The 19,587-nt window shown below is 52.2% G+C and overlaps 1 protein-coding gene and 1 pseudogene across 2 annotated transcripts in view; both read left to right on the forward strand.

Moving 5' to 3' along the window:
* LOC144719005 (cell adhesion molecule DSCAM-like) overlaps positions 1 to 4,781 on the forward strand; it is a 65,390-nt pseudogene extending 60,609 nt beyond the window's left edge. Inside the window, exons 35-37 of the transcript XR_013585515.1 lie at positions 3,033 to 3,148; positions 3,255 to 3,383; positions 4,670 to 4,781. The product of XR_013585515.1 is annotated as a cell adhesion molecule DSCAM-like (transcript). The remainder of the gene's footprint in view (positions 1 to 3,032; positions 3,149 to 3,254; positions 3,384 to 4,669) is intronic.
* Positions 4,782 to 4,932: 151 nt separating this feature from the next.
* On the forward strand, positions 4,933 to 13,668 carry LOC144719004 (uncharacterized). The gene is made up of 6 exons (XM_078594721.1): positions 4,933 to 5,098; positions 5,664 to 5,870; positions 7,055 to 7,248; positions 9,374 to 9,471; positions 10,318 to 10,499; positions 12,054 to 13,668. The coding sequence occupies exons 1-6, from the start codon at positions 5,080 to 5,082 to the stop codon at positions 12,416 to 12,418; spliced, it is 1,065 nt and encodes a 354-aa protein (XP_078450847.1). The 5' UTR covers positions 4,933 to 5,079; the 3' UTR covers positions 12,419 to 13,668.
* The last annotated feature ends 5,919 nt before the right edge of the window (positions 13,669 to 19,587 follow it).

A 19,587-nucleotide genomic window follows, 5' to 3' on the forward strand; every position in this document is an offset into this window, starting at 1 on the left:
TCTCAGTCAGCCAACCCATGGAACCTGGGTCTGTCCCGTGACCTCCTGTCAGCGAGCCTTCGACACTTCACGTGGCCTCAAAGTGCACATCCCCTTCACTTAGTGGCGTGAGAAACTGTGGCACAAAAAGGGTAGCACTTTGCAGTACAAACCCGGCAACCTGATTTTGATTCCTGGCCATGGCTAACATCAGTGGGGAGTGATATCTGTACCTCACCTAGGTCGACTCAGATATCTGAGCCTCCCTTAGGTCGACTCATTGTTAAATTAGTACCTGGCGCAGTATGTAAAACATCAGCACTGGGGTGAAAAAAGGTGGCTGGCCCAGTGTGGTGCTGACCACACCACTCTATTATGCACTGTTGCAATCTTTAAAAGAGCTCGCTAATAGCATGTGCCCCAACTACGTATGGTACATGGGAGATCTTTGTATGTATGAGAGTGTGCACTGGTGTCTACATGATTTGCCAACTGCGCTACCATCCTGCCAACAGAATGAAACCACACAGCAGTGGCCAGAGAGGCGTAAAGGTTGGGAACAATGATCCGTGATTAAAGATGCCGTTGAAATGAAAATTCTCTCTCTGCCTTTTCTCCCACGTGCCCCCCTCTCCACCGGACGTCTTTGTGCCTCCCGTTCCATCCTTTTCTCTGTCTTTTGATTTACCCAACGACTATTCCAATGCCAAAACACGTTTTTTTGTCTTGTCTGTGCGCTCCATGAAAATGACCAAAATTCATATCACTTTTGCGTGCTAAACCCAAAAATGAAACGACCAAACATATTCCATTTCCTACATTCACTTTTAATTTTCTGTTGCGTTTTTTTCTGGGTTATTTTGTACGGAGACAATCGTATATATATATATATCTGTTGTCACTTATCGTGTATTAATCCATCAATAAATGTATCCGCTGTCCCCTCTTTGGACTCGTTTGTGTTCCATTATCTTGAGGTTGCATTGCCTCTTCATTCTCATCTGTTGTGCAACGCTTTCGTGTCTCCCTTTACCTGCCCTTTGTGTCACCGCCATCGTGCTCTCATTGTGTTTACCCGCATCACACCTTTGTTTGCTGCTACCTTTATTGAATTATCTGTTCATTAAAGATGCCAAAAGTCTTGCGGAAATGCTGATGAGGTGAGTGTTCATCACTACGCTTTGGCAAAACCCTTTACGCACCAACCAGCAATGCACAGGCGCTAATTCCGCCTTCTCTGTGTTACACATTTTCGAATGTATGCGGTTCACCTGTGTGTAGTACACATATGTGTTGTACGTCTACATTTGTCGTACTTTGTGTCAAGCCGGGCGATGACGCAGCCCAATGGTAGCGCGTTCGACGTTTGTTGTAGAAGTTCACGGTTGGAATCCCGCGACCGCTCCTGGTTATCACTGCGGGTCTCAGTAGCGTCAGCTTCACAGCAAACGTTAAAGACCCCCTTGACGTCACTCACAAGAGTAGGCCATTGTGTGCCGCGTCAGGGTCCAAATTCGGAAGTTTTACCCGCAAATGACTCAATTGGCGTTATCGTTGTCTACACCTGGCAGATTCATACCCCAGGGCACTCTTGCAAATGAGACTATGCTGGTCTGTTGAGTTTTCAGCTGGTTTGGGAAAATTTACTTAAAACCTGAAGCCACTGCAGGATTAGGGCCTCCTCCCCTTGCCTGTGTGGGTCATGGGGCTTATGTGACCATACTTCACCGACCCAAAATAGATGTTTTTCTCTCTCTCTTGGATTTTTCTAATATTTAAGCAAAGACTCGACTGTATTTGTGCCAAAGTTCGGCTTACAAACCTTTGTAGAATATCATTCGAATTTGTGTCAATCACTGACAACGAGCTTAATGTATCAGCTATGCAGCTTATTTGCACTGCATATGAACATGTACAGCCCTTTGTCAGTCCACTGCTGGATGAGGTCCTGCCTGCGCGGTGCGAGTCGTGGGGGTTATTTGACCATACTTCACCACGCTGGCCAGTGTGAGTTGGTGAAGGCGGGGAGCATAGGAGCACAGTACAACAATGCATTTTACTGCAGTGACCCCAGCTGCCCACAACGTAGGCAGCGGGGGTCACCACTTATCCGGGCTCAACTCTGCTTAGCTTCTGACATTTGATGAGCAATTTGGACCGCTTATCTATTTGTGTATGTGCATATATATACACATGTCACAAATACTGAAGTGTGTGTATATATATTTACGCGGTACCATGTTACTGCTGTATTATACATTAACACACAGGCACGGATGTGAATGCATGTCCATGCGTGCGCGTGTGCACGTGTGTGCGCTCACGCATGATGTGCACATGCGACAGGAGTGGCTGGGCCCTTCTCACTGCACACTGCATGCCTCAGCCACTCTGAATGTGCTTTGCTTATCCTGCGCCTCTGCGTGGTGTGACAAAAATGTGCATGTGTACTGCACATATTAATCCTTTGTGCTGTGTGTGCCGTGTGTGTCTCGTGTGTGCTGTGTGGCTTGTGTGCGCTGTGCGTGCTGTGCGTGCTGTGCGCCGTCCTGTATTTGCCGCGTGTTATTTCTGTACACGCTGTGCGTGATGTGTGCTGTACGTGCCTCATGAGTGCCGTGCCTGATGCGTGTGTGTGCGTGTGTGTCTTGTGGGTGCTGTATGCGACGACCCTTCGTCCTTGTGTGGTTTGACCTGTGCTGTGTTGTGTGGACTGTGCTGTGTTGTATACCCCGCGTGCTGCGTGTACTGTGTATGCGCTGCGCACTGTGGATATGTTGTGTGGTCTGCGTGTACGCTGCCTGCTGTGTATCATGCGTACTGTGTGCGTGCTGTGCATGCTGCATGTCCCTCTTGTACCGTGTGTTTTGTGTGGTGCGCTGTGTGTACTGCGTGTGTGCTGTGTGTGCTGTTTCTCCCCCCCCCCCCCGCCTTGTCTTGCGTATTCTGTGCTGTGTGTCGCGTGTCCCCCTGTGCGCGTGCTGCGTGCGTACTGTGTGTGCTGCGTGTACCGTGCATGCTGTACGTGCCGTCCCCGCGTGCTGTACCCCCAGTAAGAGCTCCCGGGCCGGGGACCCCCCCAAGTGGCAGCCCCAGACCCCACGCGTTCACGTGGACGTCCCCCGCGCGCAGCTCCTCATCGACGACAAGGGCAGCACGGAGCGCCTGGGTACACGCCGCAACACGACGACGCGCAACATCGCCGCACACAATGTCTGGGTACGTGACGACACGTGTATTGCGTGTGTTGGTGTCGCGTGTGTCGTGCTGCGTAGACGTGGACGACAATGCAACGGTGCTGCTGGGCGACGGAGATTTTGCGTCGCGGCCTGAGCCGTTCCCCTGCGGCCTCGGCTCGGCCGCCTCCGCCTCCGCGCTGGAGCCATCGCTCTCACCGTCGCGCGGTGAGCGGCGCCACCCCGTGGACACCTTCGCCACCACACTAACCGCACCACACAGTGACGACACACTGGCCGCCACTATTCCAGCTACCACACCACGCTCCATCACGTTCCACCACACTCCGCCACGCTCGACCACGCTCCAACACGCTCTGCCATGTTCCATCACACTCGACCACGCTCCATCACGCTCGACCACGTTCCATCACGCTCTGCCACGCTCCATCACGCTCCATCACGCTTTGCCATGTTCCATCACACTCGACCACGCTCCATCACGCTCCATCACGCTCCGCCACGCTCCATCACGCTCCCCCACGCTCCATCACGCTCCCCCACGCTCCATCACGCTCCGCCACGCTCCATCACGCTCCATCACGCTCGACCATGCTCCATCACGCTCTGCCATGTTCCATCACGCTCCCCCATGCTCCATAACGCTCCATCACGCTCCGCCACGCTCCATCACGCTCCCCCACGCTCCATCACGCTCGACCACGTTCCATCACGCTCCATCACGCTCGACCATGCTCCATAACGCTCCATCACGCTCCCCCACGCTCCGCCATGCTCCCCCACACTTCACCACGCTCCATCACGCTCGACCACGTTCCATCACGCTCTGCCACGCTCCATCCCGCTCCCCCACGCTCCCCCACGCTCCATCACGCTCTATCACGCAAGCCACACCGCACAGTGACAACACACCGGTTGCCACCATTCCATGCTCCGCCACGCTCCACCACACTCCGTCATGCTCCACCACTCTCCACCATTGTGTACAACCACACAGCAGCAATTACATAACGACTACGTTCAGGCACACCACACCATTACTACATACAACCAAATAAACTACTGCTGTCACCACACCCAGTCACACCACACCACTATGAATCCACTGTGATCCTTCATGCACAGCCATCACATTCAACCACACTTCGCCCTTACCACACTAATCCACACCACGCCACTTCCCACCACATTTATACCACGGCCCACTCTACCCAACCACACCGCACCACTACAACATCCAGCCAAACCCCCCTGCACGGCCAACCCTTTACCACGGAGTCACAATGATTGCTAATGCTCTCCGGCCAGTTTCATGACGGTGGTTTGTGTTCATGTTTAGAACGTTTTGCAAGTGAACAACCTCGTGGATGTTTCATTGCTCACCCAGAGTGACATGTGACACTCTGTCTTTCACTCCCGCTTTCCCCATCCATGCCGACCCCCTCCCGCCCTCCCCACCTCACTTTCCCACCCACGCCCCCTACTCGCTAAAGGGGTCAAGTCGGTGCTGGGCACGTCCCTGACCCTGACGCCGTCCTCGGGCGGGGGGCCCGGGGCCCCCTCCGCCTCGGCTGGCACGCTCACGGCGGCCGCGGCGGCGGCGTCGTCCGGGGTGAAGGCGGTGGGCTGCACCCTTTCCTCGTCGTCCTCCTCCTCGGCGCTGGGGCCCGCGCTGGGAGCCGGCGGGGGGATCGGCGTCGGGGGCATCGGGGGCGGCGTGGGCGGCGTGGGCAGCGGAGGAGGTGGGGGGGTGTTCCTGGGCACGAGGGCCCGGCGGTGCTCGCACGCGAACGCCAGCGCGCATCACACGCTGCCCAGGCTCCACGGGGGAGCCAGCGGTGGTGTCGGTGGCGTCAGTGGCGGCGGTGGCGGCGGCAGTGGAGTCGGCGGTGGCGCCGGGGGAATGGATGCATGTGCCATGGGTGCGAGACCTTCCACGAGTGAGCGCCACTTGATAAAAAAAAGTTAAATGGAAACGATCATTCTACTATCGTCGTCATCTTCATAGCACTACCACGGGTAAAATGAACGATGGTCATCTAACATTATGCTCATAGTCCGAGACGCAAAAGCAGTGCAAGGAGGGGCAGCAGCAAAACTACAATCTGTTAAACAAATTTCCTGAAACGTGAGGTTGTATTTTTGAGAGGGTGTGATGTGACCGAGGAAGCGGGCAAAAAGTTTTAACGGAGAGGGACTAACCGTTTGCTGCAACTGCCTCTCTGTTACCATAGAGTCACAAAGCAACAAACGTTGAGTGACTATTTCAGGCTGAATGTGAATGTTTTTACAAGAAGAGGAGAGGACATTGGATATTTCAGACCATTGTCCATCCACAATTGCTGGATATGGCGACAGATGGTAGCCAGACAGCGTTGCCAGAGCTGCCCGTAACATATTGCTCCGATGGTGCCCTCATGCGCTTTTGCGCCCGCATGCCCGCCCGCGTACTCATGCCTGCGTGCGCGTGTGCCTCGTGCTTGGCAGACCCGTCGGCGAGGCGAGGCGGCGTGGTTCGCCCGCGCTGCGTGAGTCAGTGGACGCTGGGCACCACGCTGAGCCGGGGCCACACTCCACACGGTGGTGGCATTGGTGGCGGCGGCGTTGGTGTCGGGGGTGGCGCTGGGCATGGCGGGGGTGGCGCCGCCGCGGGGGAGAGTGACAGCCACAGCGTGACGCCGTCGCAGGACACGGGTGAGGACGCGGCGGTGCTGGAGCCGACGGCAAAGGCCGGCAGATCCAGAGAGACGAGATCAATAACTTTAAGAGAGGGACCAGATGAGGATTATATATATATAGCAAGGGTGGGTAGCCACATGCACGGTTAAATCAAAGCCGAGTGAAATTGATTCTCAGAAGCCCCCCCCCCCCACCATGAGAACAATGGCGGAGTCGGCCATTGTGAGCCGTAACGGGGTCCACCCCACGTGATGGGAGAGCGCCTCCCGCTAAGATCTAAGCCGCGTTACCAGCAACGCCCCATACCCCTTGCGGTCGAAAGAGCAGCAGCTGCAGAGATCAGAGAGGTACGCTTGGTGAGGTTATAGAATTACATTTACCAGGAGAGCAAGGAAGAAACAGCATGGTCAGGTAACCAATAGCAATGCCGAGATGGGACAGCTCTTCTGTCAGTTCCCGACTGGATGAGGGCTTCGTCTTGTTGTGCAGGTCATGGGGGTTTGTTTGACCTTCACCACACTGGTCGGTGTGAGTCATGGATGCGGTGAGAGTAGCCGCAGGAGTACAGGACAGCAATGGCGTTTAAATCACTACCCTCTGCTGCTCACCATGTCACCCCTTAGTCTGGAGCTGATCACAAGCTGCGCGCGTGATGGTCGTCCATCCAAGCGCTGTCCGGGTTCAACCTTCCTGCTTAGATTAGATCCTGGCTTGCCTTAGCTCTGACAATTTCGGGCACATTGCGAGCGATGTGGTCACAGGCAGACAGAGACCAGGTGGGCATTCTCTATGTACGGAGACCAGATGACCGCTGTCAGATGAGGGTGTATTGAGACTCGATAAAGGTACATGCTAGGGTAGCGGTGGCCAACGTGTATCAGACCAAGAGCCAAAGAGTACCACATGAGTTCTACAAAGAGCAAAGTGTACATATAAGTGTATGTATAATTCAGTTTTCGGTACAGCACGGGAGACATTTATTATTCCCTGCTACCGTCATGCCCCTTCGATAGAGCCGCGTGTGGTGGAGACGCCAGTTGGCCACCGCTGCACTTGGGAGTCCATACAACGCCTCGAGTAAGAACGCGAGCCCTGGCAGCACCGTGGCGGTGACCATCTCGCATTAACACGAGCACCCTCCCCCCCCTTCTGCCGACTCCCACCGGCGCTGTGGGTAAACCCCCCAATCCTACCACCAGACAAGGGCCGCAGCAGCCTGGTGTCGGAGAGCGCCTCGTCCACGTACGAGGAGCTGGCGCGCGCCTACGAGCACGCGCGCATGGAGGAGCAGCTTCGCGACGCCACCTTCCAGATCACCGAGTGCTTCGTGAGCGACCGCTCGTCCTCGCGGGCCTCCTCCTCACCGCTGCCGGCGCCACCGCCGCCGCCGCAGGTGAACGCCGAGGTCGCGGCGGTGGTGACGGAGTCGTGGCGTGCGTGTGTGCCTGTGCGCGTGTGTACGTGCGTGCATGGGGAGCGGTAGTGGAGCGGTTAGCGCGCTGCGCTGCGAACCCGGTGACCCGAGTTCGAGCTCACAGCCAACACCAGTAACAATTATTTGAAGCAGTCCTGGGGATCCCCTAGGTCGACTCAGCCTCAAATGACTACTTGGTGCAATGCGTAAGCATCGCCACTAGGTAGACAAAGGTGGCCGGGCGTGGTGCTGGCCACCCACCCCCTCTTGTGCCGTTCCGGCCTTCATAGGTGCTTTTTACCAGCACTTACTCCAAGAATATGTTACGCACGCGGTGGGGAAGAGGGCACAGGTTTGGGTCGTACCGTCGCCAGGGTTGGGTGGGCAGGGGGGTGGGCAGGGGGGTGGGGCGTTCACCCCAGGCCCCCCTCTTGAGGTGGGGGGGGGGTGCTGCACGAATGGGGGGCTGAATTGTCGGTAACAAAAGCGAGCAGTGGCAGCTGGTGGCTCAAATGTTTTGAGGGGTGGTGCCGACGCCACAGCGGGTCTTGGTGGGGGGGGGGGGAGGGATACCTGGGGATTTTAATAAAGTTGGCAACCGAAAAGTTTTAGAATTGATCAGTTCATAGGTATTCTTGGTTCTTTCGGTAAAGTCACGTAGAAGGGAAATAATAAAATAATAAAAATTAAACAAAATTCTCACGACGTTTTGATTGCAACACAAGCAATCATCATCAGGTGTGAAAACCACAGAAAGAACATTTTTGAAAAAAGTGGCGGTTTCTTCTTAACGTTAGCACCACGGACAGCGACTAGCGGTTGCTCAGATGGACGAGTCCATCTATGCTCGGAACGGAGGAGGGGGGAGAGAAGGAGAATGGAATGCGGTCTGAAAGTCACCGTAAACGTGAACACAATCAATAAATATACAAATGTGTCGTTAAACCCGCCAACACACCTGTGTGCTGCACTAGTGTAGTGGGTGTTGATGGCGTTATACGCGGTCACCGCTACTTACCTGGTGTAGCGCCAGCCACGGGTCAACAGGGGGCGACAGCGAGTACGGCCTGTATCAAGTAACGCCGTTAGGCCTGGGAACCCAGAGGGCAGTTGGGAACCGGAGGTACACACCCCAGGCCCCCAGTGGGGGCTGGGGGATTGCGCAATAGTCCAGGTCCCTCCAGAAGGTTCCAGAGAGTAGGCGTGGCCAGGGGCGGAGTGACCTTGGGAGCTGTATATAAGGCGGACCCCTGGACGGGTTTGCCAGTCGTCAAGCTGAAGACCCGAAAAGCCAGCTTAGACTAGGACCCTGGGAACCCCCGGACCCGCCGTCCTTCTGAGGGCCAGGACTGAGTGGGCCAGTGGCCGGGACCCGATGACCTTGGCTGGGTCGGATCAGCTAGCCTCCCCTAGGTGCCCCGAGCCGGAGGGCTGATATCTAGAGGAAGTGGTCCCAGTGAGTAGGACACGCATGCCCCGAGGCTATACATCCTCAGGGTATCGGGTGGAGGGGCCGATACGCCTTTGTGCTAGGGACCTCGTGTCCTAGTTAAAGACTGGGGCTCCATTCATTAACACTGGACTAGTAACGAATTGGCATGTTCTGTTTACGTAACAAACCTTACTAATTGTCTGTGTTGGGTAGTAGCGGGTTTAATGACACATTTATAAATGTACGCGATCTAACCCAAAAAACCTGTTATGGAGTTCATAGGTAACACCAGAATTGTAATTGGAAAACAAAAACATGTGCAAACTGTTTTAAATTAAGAAGATTAAATGAAATGGAAGAACTGCATCATGGGAAAACCGATAATGTATTTCAGTAACTGTGAAAGGCCCATCTTTAATTTTATTGGCACAAACCTAGACTCTGTGCCCCAGGCTGCTTAATCCGAGTTTGAAGCTGTGTTAATGAGATTAAAAGACTTTGATGTTTCAGTCAAGTGTGCGATTACAGTGGTTTTGTGAAATCGATGACATAGCTGGAGCGCTCTGACTGGAGTGCCTGTCGACCTCTGATTGACCTTTAACCCCCCTTGCTGTCATTGACCTCTCACCTTTGACATATGCACCCTACACCCCCATCGCTACACCGCTGCAGGCTCAGACACTGTCCGGCTGCCACCTGCAGAAGCAGCAGCATGGGCAGCAGCCGCCACAGGGAGGCGGTGCAGACGCGACGGCCACGGGACTTGCCGGGTGAGGGGGGGGGTAGAGGAGAGGGGAAGGGAGAGGGTAGATGGGTGATGGCAGTGGTCATATCAGCAGCGATTCCATTGGGGAAGATCTCGTCTGCGTAACGATCAATGTTTTTCTATTTTTTTTGTTTATGATATTCAAATTGTATTGAACGTCATGGAAAATGCGGCATTCAAGTTCAAGTTAAAGAGGTCATCACAGCCGGTGTTGTTAATGCCACCCGGCCTCGCTCACCATCGCTTCCTTCTGCCAGTTCTCGCAGCTATTGCACAGTCGACACCTCGTGACCTCTAAGGCTCAGTCATTGCTCTTAGTCTCATCCCACGCATGCAATTTCACATTGAGGGTGTGGACATGGGAGCACCCCCCCCCCATCATATTAGGTGGTGGTGCCCTCTGCTTACGATCATAGAGTGAAAGAATGAACCGTGCCGTGAAAAGTAATTATAGATGTTTGGGTTAGGCCATAGGATGAACCGATGAGCTATGAAGTTCTTTTTCACTGCACATTTGTGAAAAAGAGCTTCATAGCTCATCGGATTCCTTCAGTCTATATAAAGATTCTGATCTGACCAAATTTGGCCTGGCCCAAAAAGCTATTGCGGAAACCTTCGTGTTAACATGACGTTGAGTTTGTTTTTTCACTTAATTTGGCAAAATTTCCTACCAGCTAACAGAATAAAGAATATCAGTATCATCACCACGTGCGACAAGGAGGGCTTGTGGGAAAGCGCATCGCCGCCCGGCGCCTACGCCGATTGTACATTCGTCACGAAAAGAGAAACGAACCTCATCAAAGTTGTAATCTCAGAGCTCTCCCGTCTCCCTCCTCCGCCCACGCATCAGGGAGACTCCTCTGTCGGGCTCCACGTCCGGCTCCGAGTCGGGAATCTGTCGCTTCACGGCATCGCCGCCCTCGCTGCTGCCGGTGACGCGAGGGGGCCCCGGTGGGGGTGGCGGCACCTGTGGGGGGCCCACGCTCCGCACCAGCGGCAGCGCCATCTCCGTTCCTGTGCCGCACCGCGCCGGTGAGACGGCGACGAGCGTTTCCAGGACTGCCGAGGGTTAACGCGCGCGTGCGCTTGACACTGTGTAACGATACGTGGACTCGGGCGTTGTGCCACCCAATTCCAGTGGCAATCCACGGCCCCGGGTTTGATTTCTTGCTGTGATGCCAGTGACGGCGTCTGGGGAGTCTCGTGAATGATGCCACTGGGCGGCTGCCAACAGCTGTTCTCTAGCAACGCAGGTGGCAGAGGAGCAACGCAGCGGTGCTCAAAGTAACAAAGACAGCATTGGGGGGTGGGTGGTGGGAGGGAATGCATGAGTTGGCGCAGTGGGGAATACAAGGGGTTCATCTGCAGGTCACCCTGATCTTTTAACCGTAACACCTGGGTCTGTCATGCGTGCCTCCTGCCAACAAGCCTTTATCCCACTCCACATGGCCTCGGAGTGCACCTAGCCTGGCACAAAAGGTGTTGTGGTGCTGCCGCCACTTAATGCCTACCATTGACCGTTTCTCTTGTGCAAGTGTGGCCGTACCCTTTAGTTCTTTCGTTAAAGTCACGTAGATAGAAAAATAACTAATAAATCACGACGTTTCGATAGCAGCACAAGCCATTGTCTTCAGGTGAAACAACACAGCAGGCGGCCCCTCCCCTCCCTTCCCTCCCCCCCTGGGATTGGCCGAGGTGTGCTAGCGCTGCGATCTTGCATTGACTTGCAAATTCCATCCTTAGCCCCGCCCACTTTCCCTTGGGTTGTGCCCACCACAGGCGTATGTGGCCTCTGGTTTGCGGCGTCTCTCTCGCTACATTTCCTCCTGCCTCAGCAGTCCGCCTGCTGTGTTGTTTTACCTGAAGACGATGGCTTGTGTTGCTATCGAAACGTCGTGATTTATTAGTCATTTTTCTATCTACGTGACTTTACCGATAGAACCAAAGAGTATGAATTCCTGCAGTCACGAAAGCTACAAATCAAGTGTGGTCATGTTTATGTGCTCGACCTAAAAATGTATCTGTCCTGAGTATACTGTACTCAATGTTGAATGTTACATTTCATATGTTTCCTAATTATGCTTTGGGTTTCATGTAATGAGATGAAGAATTCATTGGGATTTTTCACAGACCAGTGCAACCCTTTGCGTCGGAGAACAGCCCACAGAAGCGCATGTCACGGTGCCGCCTCTTGAGATCTTTCCAAGTCGTCTCTGGTCCACACAGCACTAGGCAGCACTTTCCCACTCGACCTACTGCAGAGTTGTTCATTGCACGAGAGTCATAACGAATGTGTTTAATTATCAGAGCTGAAATTTTGCCAAATGAAGTGTAAATCCAAATTTAATGGAATATTTTTTTGTGCAGTCCTTGGTGATTGGGCTATGACCATAAACTCACTACACTTGAGAATCCAGATTTATCGCAGGTGGCTGACACCTGAATTGGAACCTAGGATCACTGATCCACCTGGCCAACGCCTCAAAATGTTGGTTTCGAATGTTTTGTGGTTTGTGCGATCGTCTCTCTGATGCCTGTGACCCCTCGGCCCCTCTCCCTGCCCCTCCTCCTCCTCACGTCTCCTAGGCGAATACTGTAACCTGCCTCTCTACCTGAAGGTGGACACGCCGCATGGCGTCGCCACACCCGCGTCCACAACCCGACCCTTCCAGCCCGCACCACGTCGCTCATGTGGGCCTCCTCGGCCCCAGCCCATGCCGCAGGCTCCACCGACCACCACTCTGCAGCAGCAGCAGCAGCAGCAACAGCAGCAACAGCAGCAACAGCATCAGCAGCAACAGCAACAGCAGGCGGCGGTGCCCATCATGCAGCCCCAGCTAGTTTCTCTGCCTCCCGTCAGCTCAGCGTCGCGGGACTCCCTTCTAGGCGAGGCCGGAGGGCCCTTGGGCACCAGAGCGCAGGCCTACCCCAAGTCGTACACTCTCGTGTGAGCGAGCGAGCGAGTGGAAAGGCGGGTGGGCGACGTGTGAGCGAGCGGGCGACTGCTGCCGAGATTGTGACGGCACCGGGAAGTGGTGCCGGTGGTCGGTGTCGGGCGAGGGAGGATCTTGGAACCTCTGTCCAGCAGAGGCACCGTCGAGCCACGTCGACCATAAACCACAGTTAGCGAGCGACGCTCTTGTTAAGCAGCTTCAATCTCATCTCGTGCTGGTCCTCAGCTCTCTCCCTGCCTGGTCGCCAACTCAATCTCAGCTGGTTCTCGACACGGTTTCAACTCGGAACCATTCACGGGTTGAACCCCGGTCTCAGACTGGTCTCATTCTAAACCCGGAGCCATTCTGACATAAACTTGGTTCCATCGTGGCTTCAACGCAGTCTAAACCTTGACCCATTCTGGTTTTCATCGTCTAGGCCTGGTTTTAACGTGGTCTCCACCAAGAGCCACTCTGGCCCAAAGCCAGTCTCCCTCCTGTTCCGTCACACCCGCAATCTTCATCCGAAAAGACGTGGCTTTTGATTAAGAAATTAACATATATTTATTATATTTATTGTCATTATTCTTATTACTGTATGATCATTATTGTTATAATTATTATTATTATTATTGAATGCTTGTTCTGGCTGAATGCCACAGTTTTGAGCCGGGAAAGGTGGCTACTGTGGGCCGCACCTAGCTGCAGGGCAATACCCAGCTCGCGGGGTGACGACGTTCATTATTATTAATATTGTTTAAGGGAATGCGTTGCTCGTGTGTTAGGTGATTTGTTTATCAAGGGTTTCGCGGCCTCCCACTTACAAGCGTCTCCCCCCCCCCGTCGCCGGCAAGCGTCGTCCGTGTGGGGTGTGCGGCATGACTGTGTGTATGCGCGTGGCAGTGCGAGTGTTGTGAGGGGCGCTGTCCCAGTGGTTGTTAGTGAGCGCACTTGTGCTATGATCCCGTCGACCCGGGGTTCGATTCCCGACCAACGGTGCGAGTGGTTGTTGCTGGTGGCAAGATCGTTTTTTTGAAACAGGCCTGAGCCTCCCGCTTGGTCAGTTAAGCCAAAAATGGTTACCGAGCCGACGCGGTGTGCGGTCAACATCACTGGAAAGCGGGGAGGTAACGGGCGGCGGCTGGGCGAGTGTGGTGCTGGTCACACCACCCCATCGTGTGCCACTGTGCCAGCCTTAATAGGTGCTCACTAATAGCACTTTCCCCAGCGGCCTAAGAGGCTAAAGGGGGATCTTTGTCTTTGATAGGGGGTAGGGCAGGTGTTGGGGGAGTTTAGGGGGAGGAGCTGCGTGGTGGTGGTCAGGGGGGGGGGGAGCAGCACCTGGGGGGGGGGAGCAGGTGTGGTGGAGTGTTTTACGTTATCACCGCGAACTTCGTTTTTGCCATTTAAAAACAAAGTGAAGAATCGATTATAAAAAGACAGATGGCTACAAGAATCTGTTGACGCCTTTGCAGCCCCCGAACAACATGAAATAAACCTTTTGCTGATTTTAGCTGGCTCGTGTCGGCTCGTGTTTGGCGCGTTTTGGCTTTTTCGCGTGCACTGTGCGCACGCACGCACCCACTGCACGTGTAGGTGGCGATGATGTCTGGATGTGTCGGGACATTTGGCTGGCGAGTTCTAACCGCTTTTTGAGGGCTTATTGATTCATGGCTTAAAATAGAGCTCGTGACTCAGTGTTAAATCATCATAGAACTTTTAGACAAAAGGAGCAGGAAGAATAGGCAAATAGCAAGAAAAGGCATTTAGGGAAAATCTGCAATGTCCAGCTGAGCTATATGAATCATCATCCTCACATTGTGGGATCTCCCTGGAGGTCCCCAGTGATCCTGCTGCTGCTGCTGATTTTCCTGCATTGATGTTCAGCACCCACGTAATCCTTCAGTGAGCACATTCTCCCTGCCACTTTGCCACTTGCTACTGCACTGCCTAAGAATCCAAAATCGTGGAGGCACCACTGCCGAGGTTCGTGGACGGCTATCCGAGCCGTAGAGAGTAGGGATCGATGCGGAGTCGTGTGTATTAATGCTGCTGATCTATCGCATCGGTGGTGCGAAGTTGATGCCACTCTGTGTCTCCGCGTATAACCGCATGAAGGAGGCGTGTATTTACCAGCGCAGCTGATTTAAGCGGTAGGCTGCCGATTTCTAAATCCTTTTACCACCTGGGTTTCAAAGCTAATCGCACCGCTGCATAAAAAGCAATGTCTTAAATCAAATCCTTTGGCGCACTATTCGCTTTAAAAAATCTGCACACAGTCATTTGGGTTTAAAAAAAAATCGGCAGCCTATCCCTTAACATCGGTGACGTTGGCAAGTACGCAAGGGATCCACGGCTCTCCTGTTGCAGCACGGGACATGTTTATATTTTGAGTTAATATTTGAGTGCCTTAGGCAGACAGGCAGGTTGTGTTGTTTGCCATGGCACAGTATTTATGACTTGTTGACCCTGCTGCTGCCGCTGCTGTTTATACTTCACGTGAACTGTAGATTGGGGGTGCGAGCGAGCGATCCTGATCTCTGTTCATGGGTTTGTGGCAAATGTCCTTTACTTCCATAGCAACCGCGTTCCCCGCCCTCCACCGATGGGACATTCTATGCCCTTGGCAATTCCAGAAGAACTGGGTAGAACTGTATTATATTGGTGATACCGATATCACACCGCAATTGACATCGTGAATTAGATGCGCATGTCATCTTTATATGTGTTTGATGTCATTTCAGCTGGGTCTCCGCGGTACACCGCATCCAGTATACATCTCGCTATGGACATGGCTATGAGTCACGTGCTTGCTGTAGTCTGCTACTGACCCAGAAAAAATGATCGGTAAGAATTATGGCCTGGTGATATGTCACAATGATACCACTACGATACACGTCTCAGAACGCCAATAGCTGGGTTCGCCACCTCTCTGGGGTTTTAAACTGACAGCTAGCGAAGCGGCTATCTTGTCAACGTCGCAGGAATGAAACAACAGGAGACAATGGTTGGCTTTTGTACTCCGAAGGCAAAGGCTTTGCCTAAGTGTTTGCCCATGTGAAGCCACCTGACCCTTGGTGTTGTGCCCAGGATGAGTGCTACACCATGCATGACTCGTTTTAGCAGGGCACCGTGTGGACTTAGTGCCTCCGAAACGTCGTGATTTTTGTTTTTATTTTATTTTACTTTCTACGTGACTTTACCGAAAAAACCTAAGAAGATGATTCCTTGCAGTCACGAAAGCTTCAAATCTAGAATACAATTAAGAGGCAAAGACGGTTAACAGCATTCGCCAAAACCTAGAACACGAAATCGTTTGTTCCACTGCGTTTTGAAGGCTGTGCATTAAATTATTGGATCACCGAGATTTGCGAAACTCCAAAATCCTCTGGGTTGCGTGGCACTCGGCAGATGGCAGTGCAACAAGTCGGTTCGCTCAACCTTTGCCCATCATCCTGGTATTCAGCATGCGTTTCCACCGGGTTCTCTCCGGTGTCCTCCCGGCTTGAAGCCAAGCTCTCATTCATGGAATTGGCCAAACATCCCTATGCTCAATCCCTCAGGGAGGTATTCTTGAGACTCATTGAGACGTCCCTGAAGAAATACGTGACAACCGAGACGCTTGAACGAGGGACAATGTTTGAGTTCCCCAATATCTAATTTGACGATGAAGTCATTTTGTGGAAGATTTCTGCCGGCTTGCCAGAGGTATTATCGGCATGAGCCCTAAGTGAGCATTTTGGGACCTATTTAATGTAAAACTATAAGCTTCTTTACAGAAGCTCATTTTTCCTAGTCACGGAAGATTACGAGTAATAATTATCGATAATAAAGGATACGTCTATTTATTTAAAATATTTTTCTCCATCAGCTTATGGACCTTTTGCACGAATGGCAACAGAGCAGCATTTGTTTTATCGGCTTAACACCGCTGATGAGACGTTGAAAAGTGGAAACCGGTCCACGGGAAGTGTTTAAACGAATGCATCCGGGACACATTTCTCCTGAAGGGCTAAAATGTGGTGGACTACAATGTTGCATTTTTTTGTATGTGGACAAACAAAACATTTACCTATATATTTCTGTGTCTATTATAGGATTACCTATAAACCTACACGGTAGCACATGATGTGTTTTGCTACCTGTGTATGCAACCCTTGGGAAGCGGTTAGCACGCTGGACCATGAATCTGGTGACCTGAATTTGATTAACAGTCACGGCAAACATCAGTGGCGAGTTATGTCTGAGGCGGGCCTTGGGCTCCCCCTTCTTCACAAACCCGCACTGACCAGCGTGGCGAAGTATGGTCAAAACTTAACTATACTGCTGTACTATTTTATCTTACCAGGTAAGGCCCACGACAGTTTTTTTTCAGAAGCGACCTGGCAACAAATGATAGCTCAACGAAATGGCTTATCACGTAAAAATGTATAGCAGCCAAATACTATAAACGCATGTTCCTAAATGTGGAGGGAAAAACCAAAGGAATTGGAGAAAAATCCATGCCACCAAATATACAGGCGTCAGGATCGGGATCAAACCCACGATCTCCTGCATAACATCTCGCCATCGCGGCACCATCATTCACGACTGACGTGGCACAGGGGAGGCCTTCACACAGCAGTGGATAACCAAAGGCCTGTAAACATCAAACATGCACGCGTACGAACGTCATTGAAGACAGTGACAGCGCCGACACAGATATGAGGCTGTTCATTTTATTGACGCGTATTAATAAGTGTGCGTGAATACAAATAGCCCATGCTCGGGTGGGAACAGCGAACACACAAGACATTGCAGGCAAATCGACATTTTTAAATAATTAAACAACTCGCACTGAACCCCAGGAAGCTGAGTCATAAAGACACCAAAAGAGCTGACAGACACCCAGTCCCTGGGCTTGAACCTGTACCCTCAAAAGGTTACAGGTTTGGTGTCTCTGCCATGGCCAATAGCTTCATGAGAGACACCCAACCCCAGGGCTTCAACCTTTAACCACAGACGTTACTCGATCATTGTCTTTGACACAGCAATGCGTTCCATGAGAGACGCCCAGCATCAGGAATGGAACCTGGAAGCTCGGAGGTTTTGAGTAATGTTTTTCTGATACGGTTATCATTATTGTTCATGCGCCATGAGAACACCCAGTCACATGTCTTGTGCCCGAAGCTCCCGAGGTTGCAAGTTTCGTGTCTCTGACAAAGGTACCCGTCCATGGGAGACAACCTGCCCCCGGGCTTGAACCTATTGCCTCAGTGGTGTGTGGCTCGGTGCCCTGAAATGACCGTCAGCCCCCGGAATGAAAACTGAGCGACACAAAGCGACACGCACGGTGGACGGCACGGCGATCGGCGTCCGCGACAAGAAGCAGAAGCGGCGCTTGGTAAACGAGAATTCAAATTGGGAGCCGTGTCGCGACCAAGGCTGGAGCCAGGGCCCGTTTCAGCCTCGTCTGTCCGGGTCGGCAACCGGCACACCACATCCAATTGTGCCGGCCTCTCCCTCTGGCTGTGGCAACTGTGCCACGTCGCCACCTCCCCGTCTACTGGTAACCGAAAAATAAAATTCAAAGTGAGAAATTTAGCCCCGAGAATATGGATAGCTTTCTGTTTTTTTTCTTCCCAACATGGTAAAGGGGAAGCGTATATTTATATTGCGCAAATCTATTTATTCCTTGCAGCAGAGCTAGTTCTGGGCCCTTGTTATGCCACCAAACACGCGACTCGGGAGGGGACACCAGAGATGAGCTTTGTCAGCAAGACAGGTCCTGGGACCCAGAGACATCAGATTTGTTTTGATGGCCTCTGTAAAAAAAACCCCCAAGACTTTGGCTCAAGTAGAAAAATTCAAGGCATGGTGTCTTGTGGAAACCAAGACTGGTCATTTGTAAAATAAAATTAGATGTGATTCTACTTATGAAACCCAGATTATCGAAAACTATCGAGAGTTTGCTTTTTAAAAAAATGTTGCTCCATAATATTGGTCTGGAAAGCCAACATAATGACAGGGCAGAGTTCTGCTTATAGTCTCTGATTTTGGGTAAAAGCTCTATGAGCCTCCTTCATTTACGTGAAGTGCGCTACATAGATTTAAAAACTCGGACTCTGCCTTACAGAAGCCCAGGACGTGACCTTTTGATAAACCCTGGACGTGGTGAGCACAGTACAAGTAGGTAACACATAACGCTATCCCGCTGCTGGATGAAGGCCAGCAGGTGCCTGCTCTTGCACAGGGTTCACAACGGACGTCTCGATTAGAGAGGCGTAGGTCGGCAGCGATAAACAACATCATCATCAGCAACAACAGCAATAACATTGTCAAGTTTAAAAGCATATCCGTGAATTAATCATCATAAATTAGTTGAAACACGACACTTAACGGTTCAAGACTCGGGGTGGGTGACACAGATACATTTCACGTTGCCTACAGCCTACAGTATATGATTGTACAGCGACACACACATCATCATCATCGTCGTCGAGCAAGAGGGACGCTAGAAAGGCAGACATCTACCCGTGCAGTAATGGACTGGAGCAGACAAAGTTCAGTAAAGTTTGGCAGGTAGCTGTATGCATATACTGTATATAATCTATTATCTGTACATGTGCGCAAAGCCACAGGAGATGGGTGATTGAAGAGGGTCGACTATGTTGGGCGACACGTGGGGTTTGTGTCACAAACCTGTCACGTGATTCCTCCGTCACCTTCACGACTGTGGCTCGCATGCACAATCAGCTGAGTGCAGTGACCACTGTCACAGAGTGTGGCTTCTCAAGAAAACCCAACCTCCACAGCACAGAACTAGGACTCAACCCTTACTCCATAGCCCAGATAGATAACTCGACGTTTATGCTATTTCCCAGACCTAGAACCAACTACCCACTCGATATCCCACGTATAGGATTCAACATCCACCGTATAGCCCAGATATAGAATTCTACATCCACTCTATAGCCTGGGTATCTAAATGAAGTCTCACTCTGTGGCCCAGATACAGAATTCTACATCCACTCTATAGCCTGGGCATCTAAATGAAGTCTCACTCGGTGTCCCAGATATATAATTCAACATCCACTCTATAATCTTGGCATAGGACTGAAGTCCAACTCTGCGGCCCAGACTGACCCCCAGCACCTGCTGTGTGGTTCGTGATCGTGGGGACATTGGTTTTCAGGTGATGAGTCGCA

This window comes from Lampetra planeri, chromosome 5 (assembly GCF_965212315.1).
Source record: "Lampetra planeri chromosome 5, kcLamPlan1.2.h2, whole genome shotgun sequence".
Lineage (NCBI taxonomy): Eukaryota > Metazoa > Chordata > Hyperoartia > Petromyzontiformes > Petromyzontidae > Lampetra > Lampetra planeri.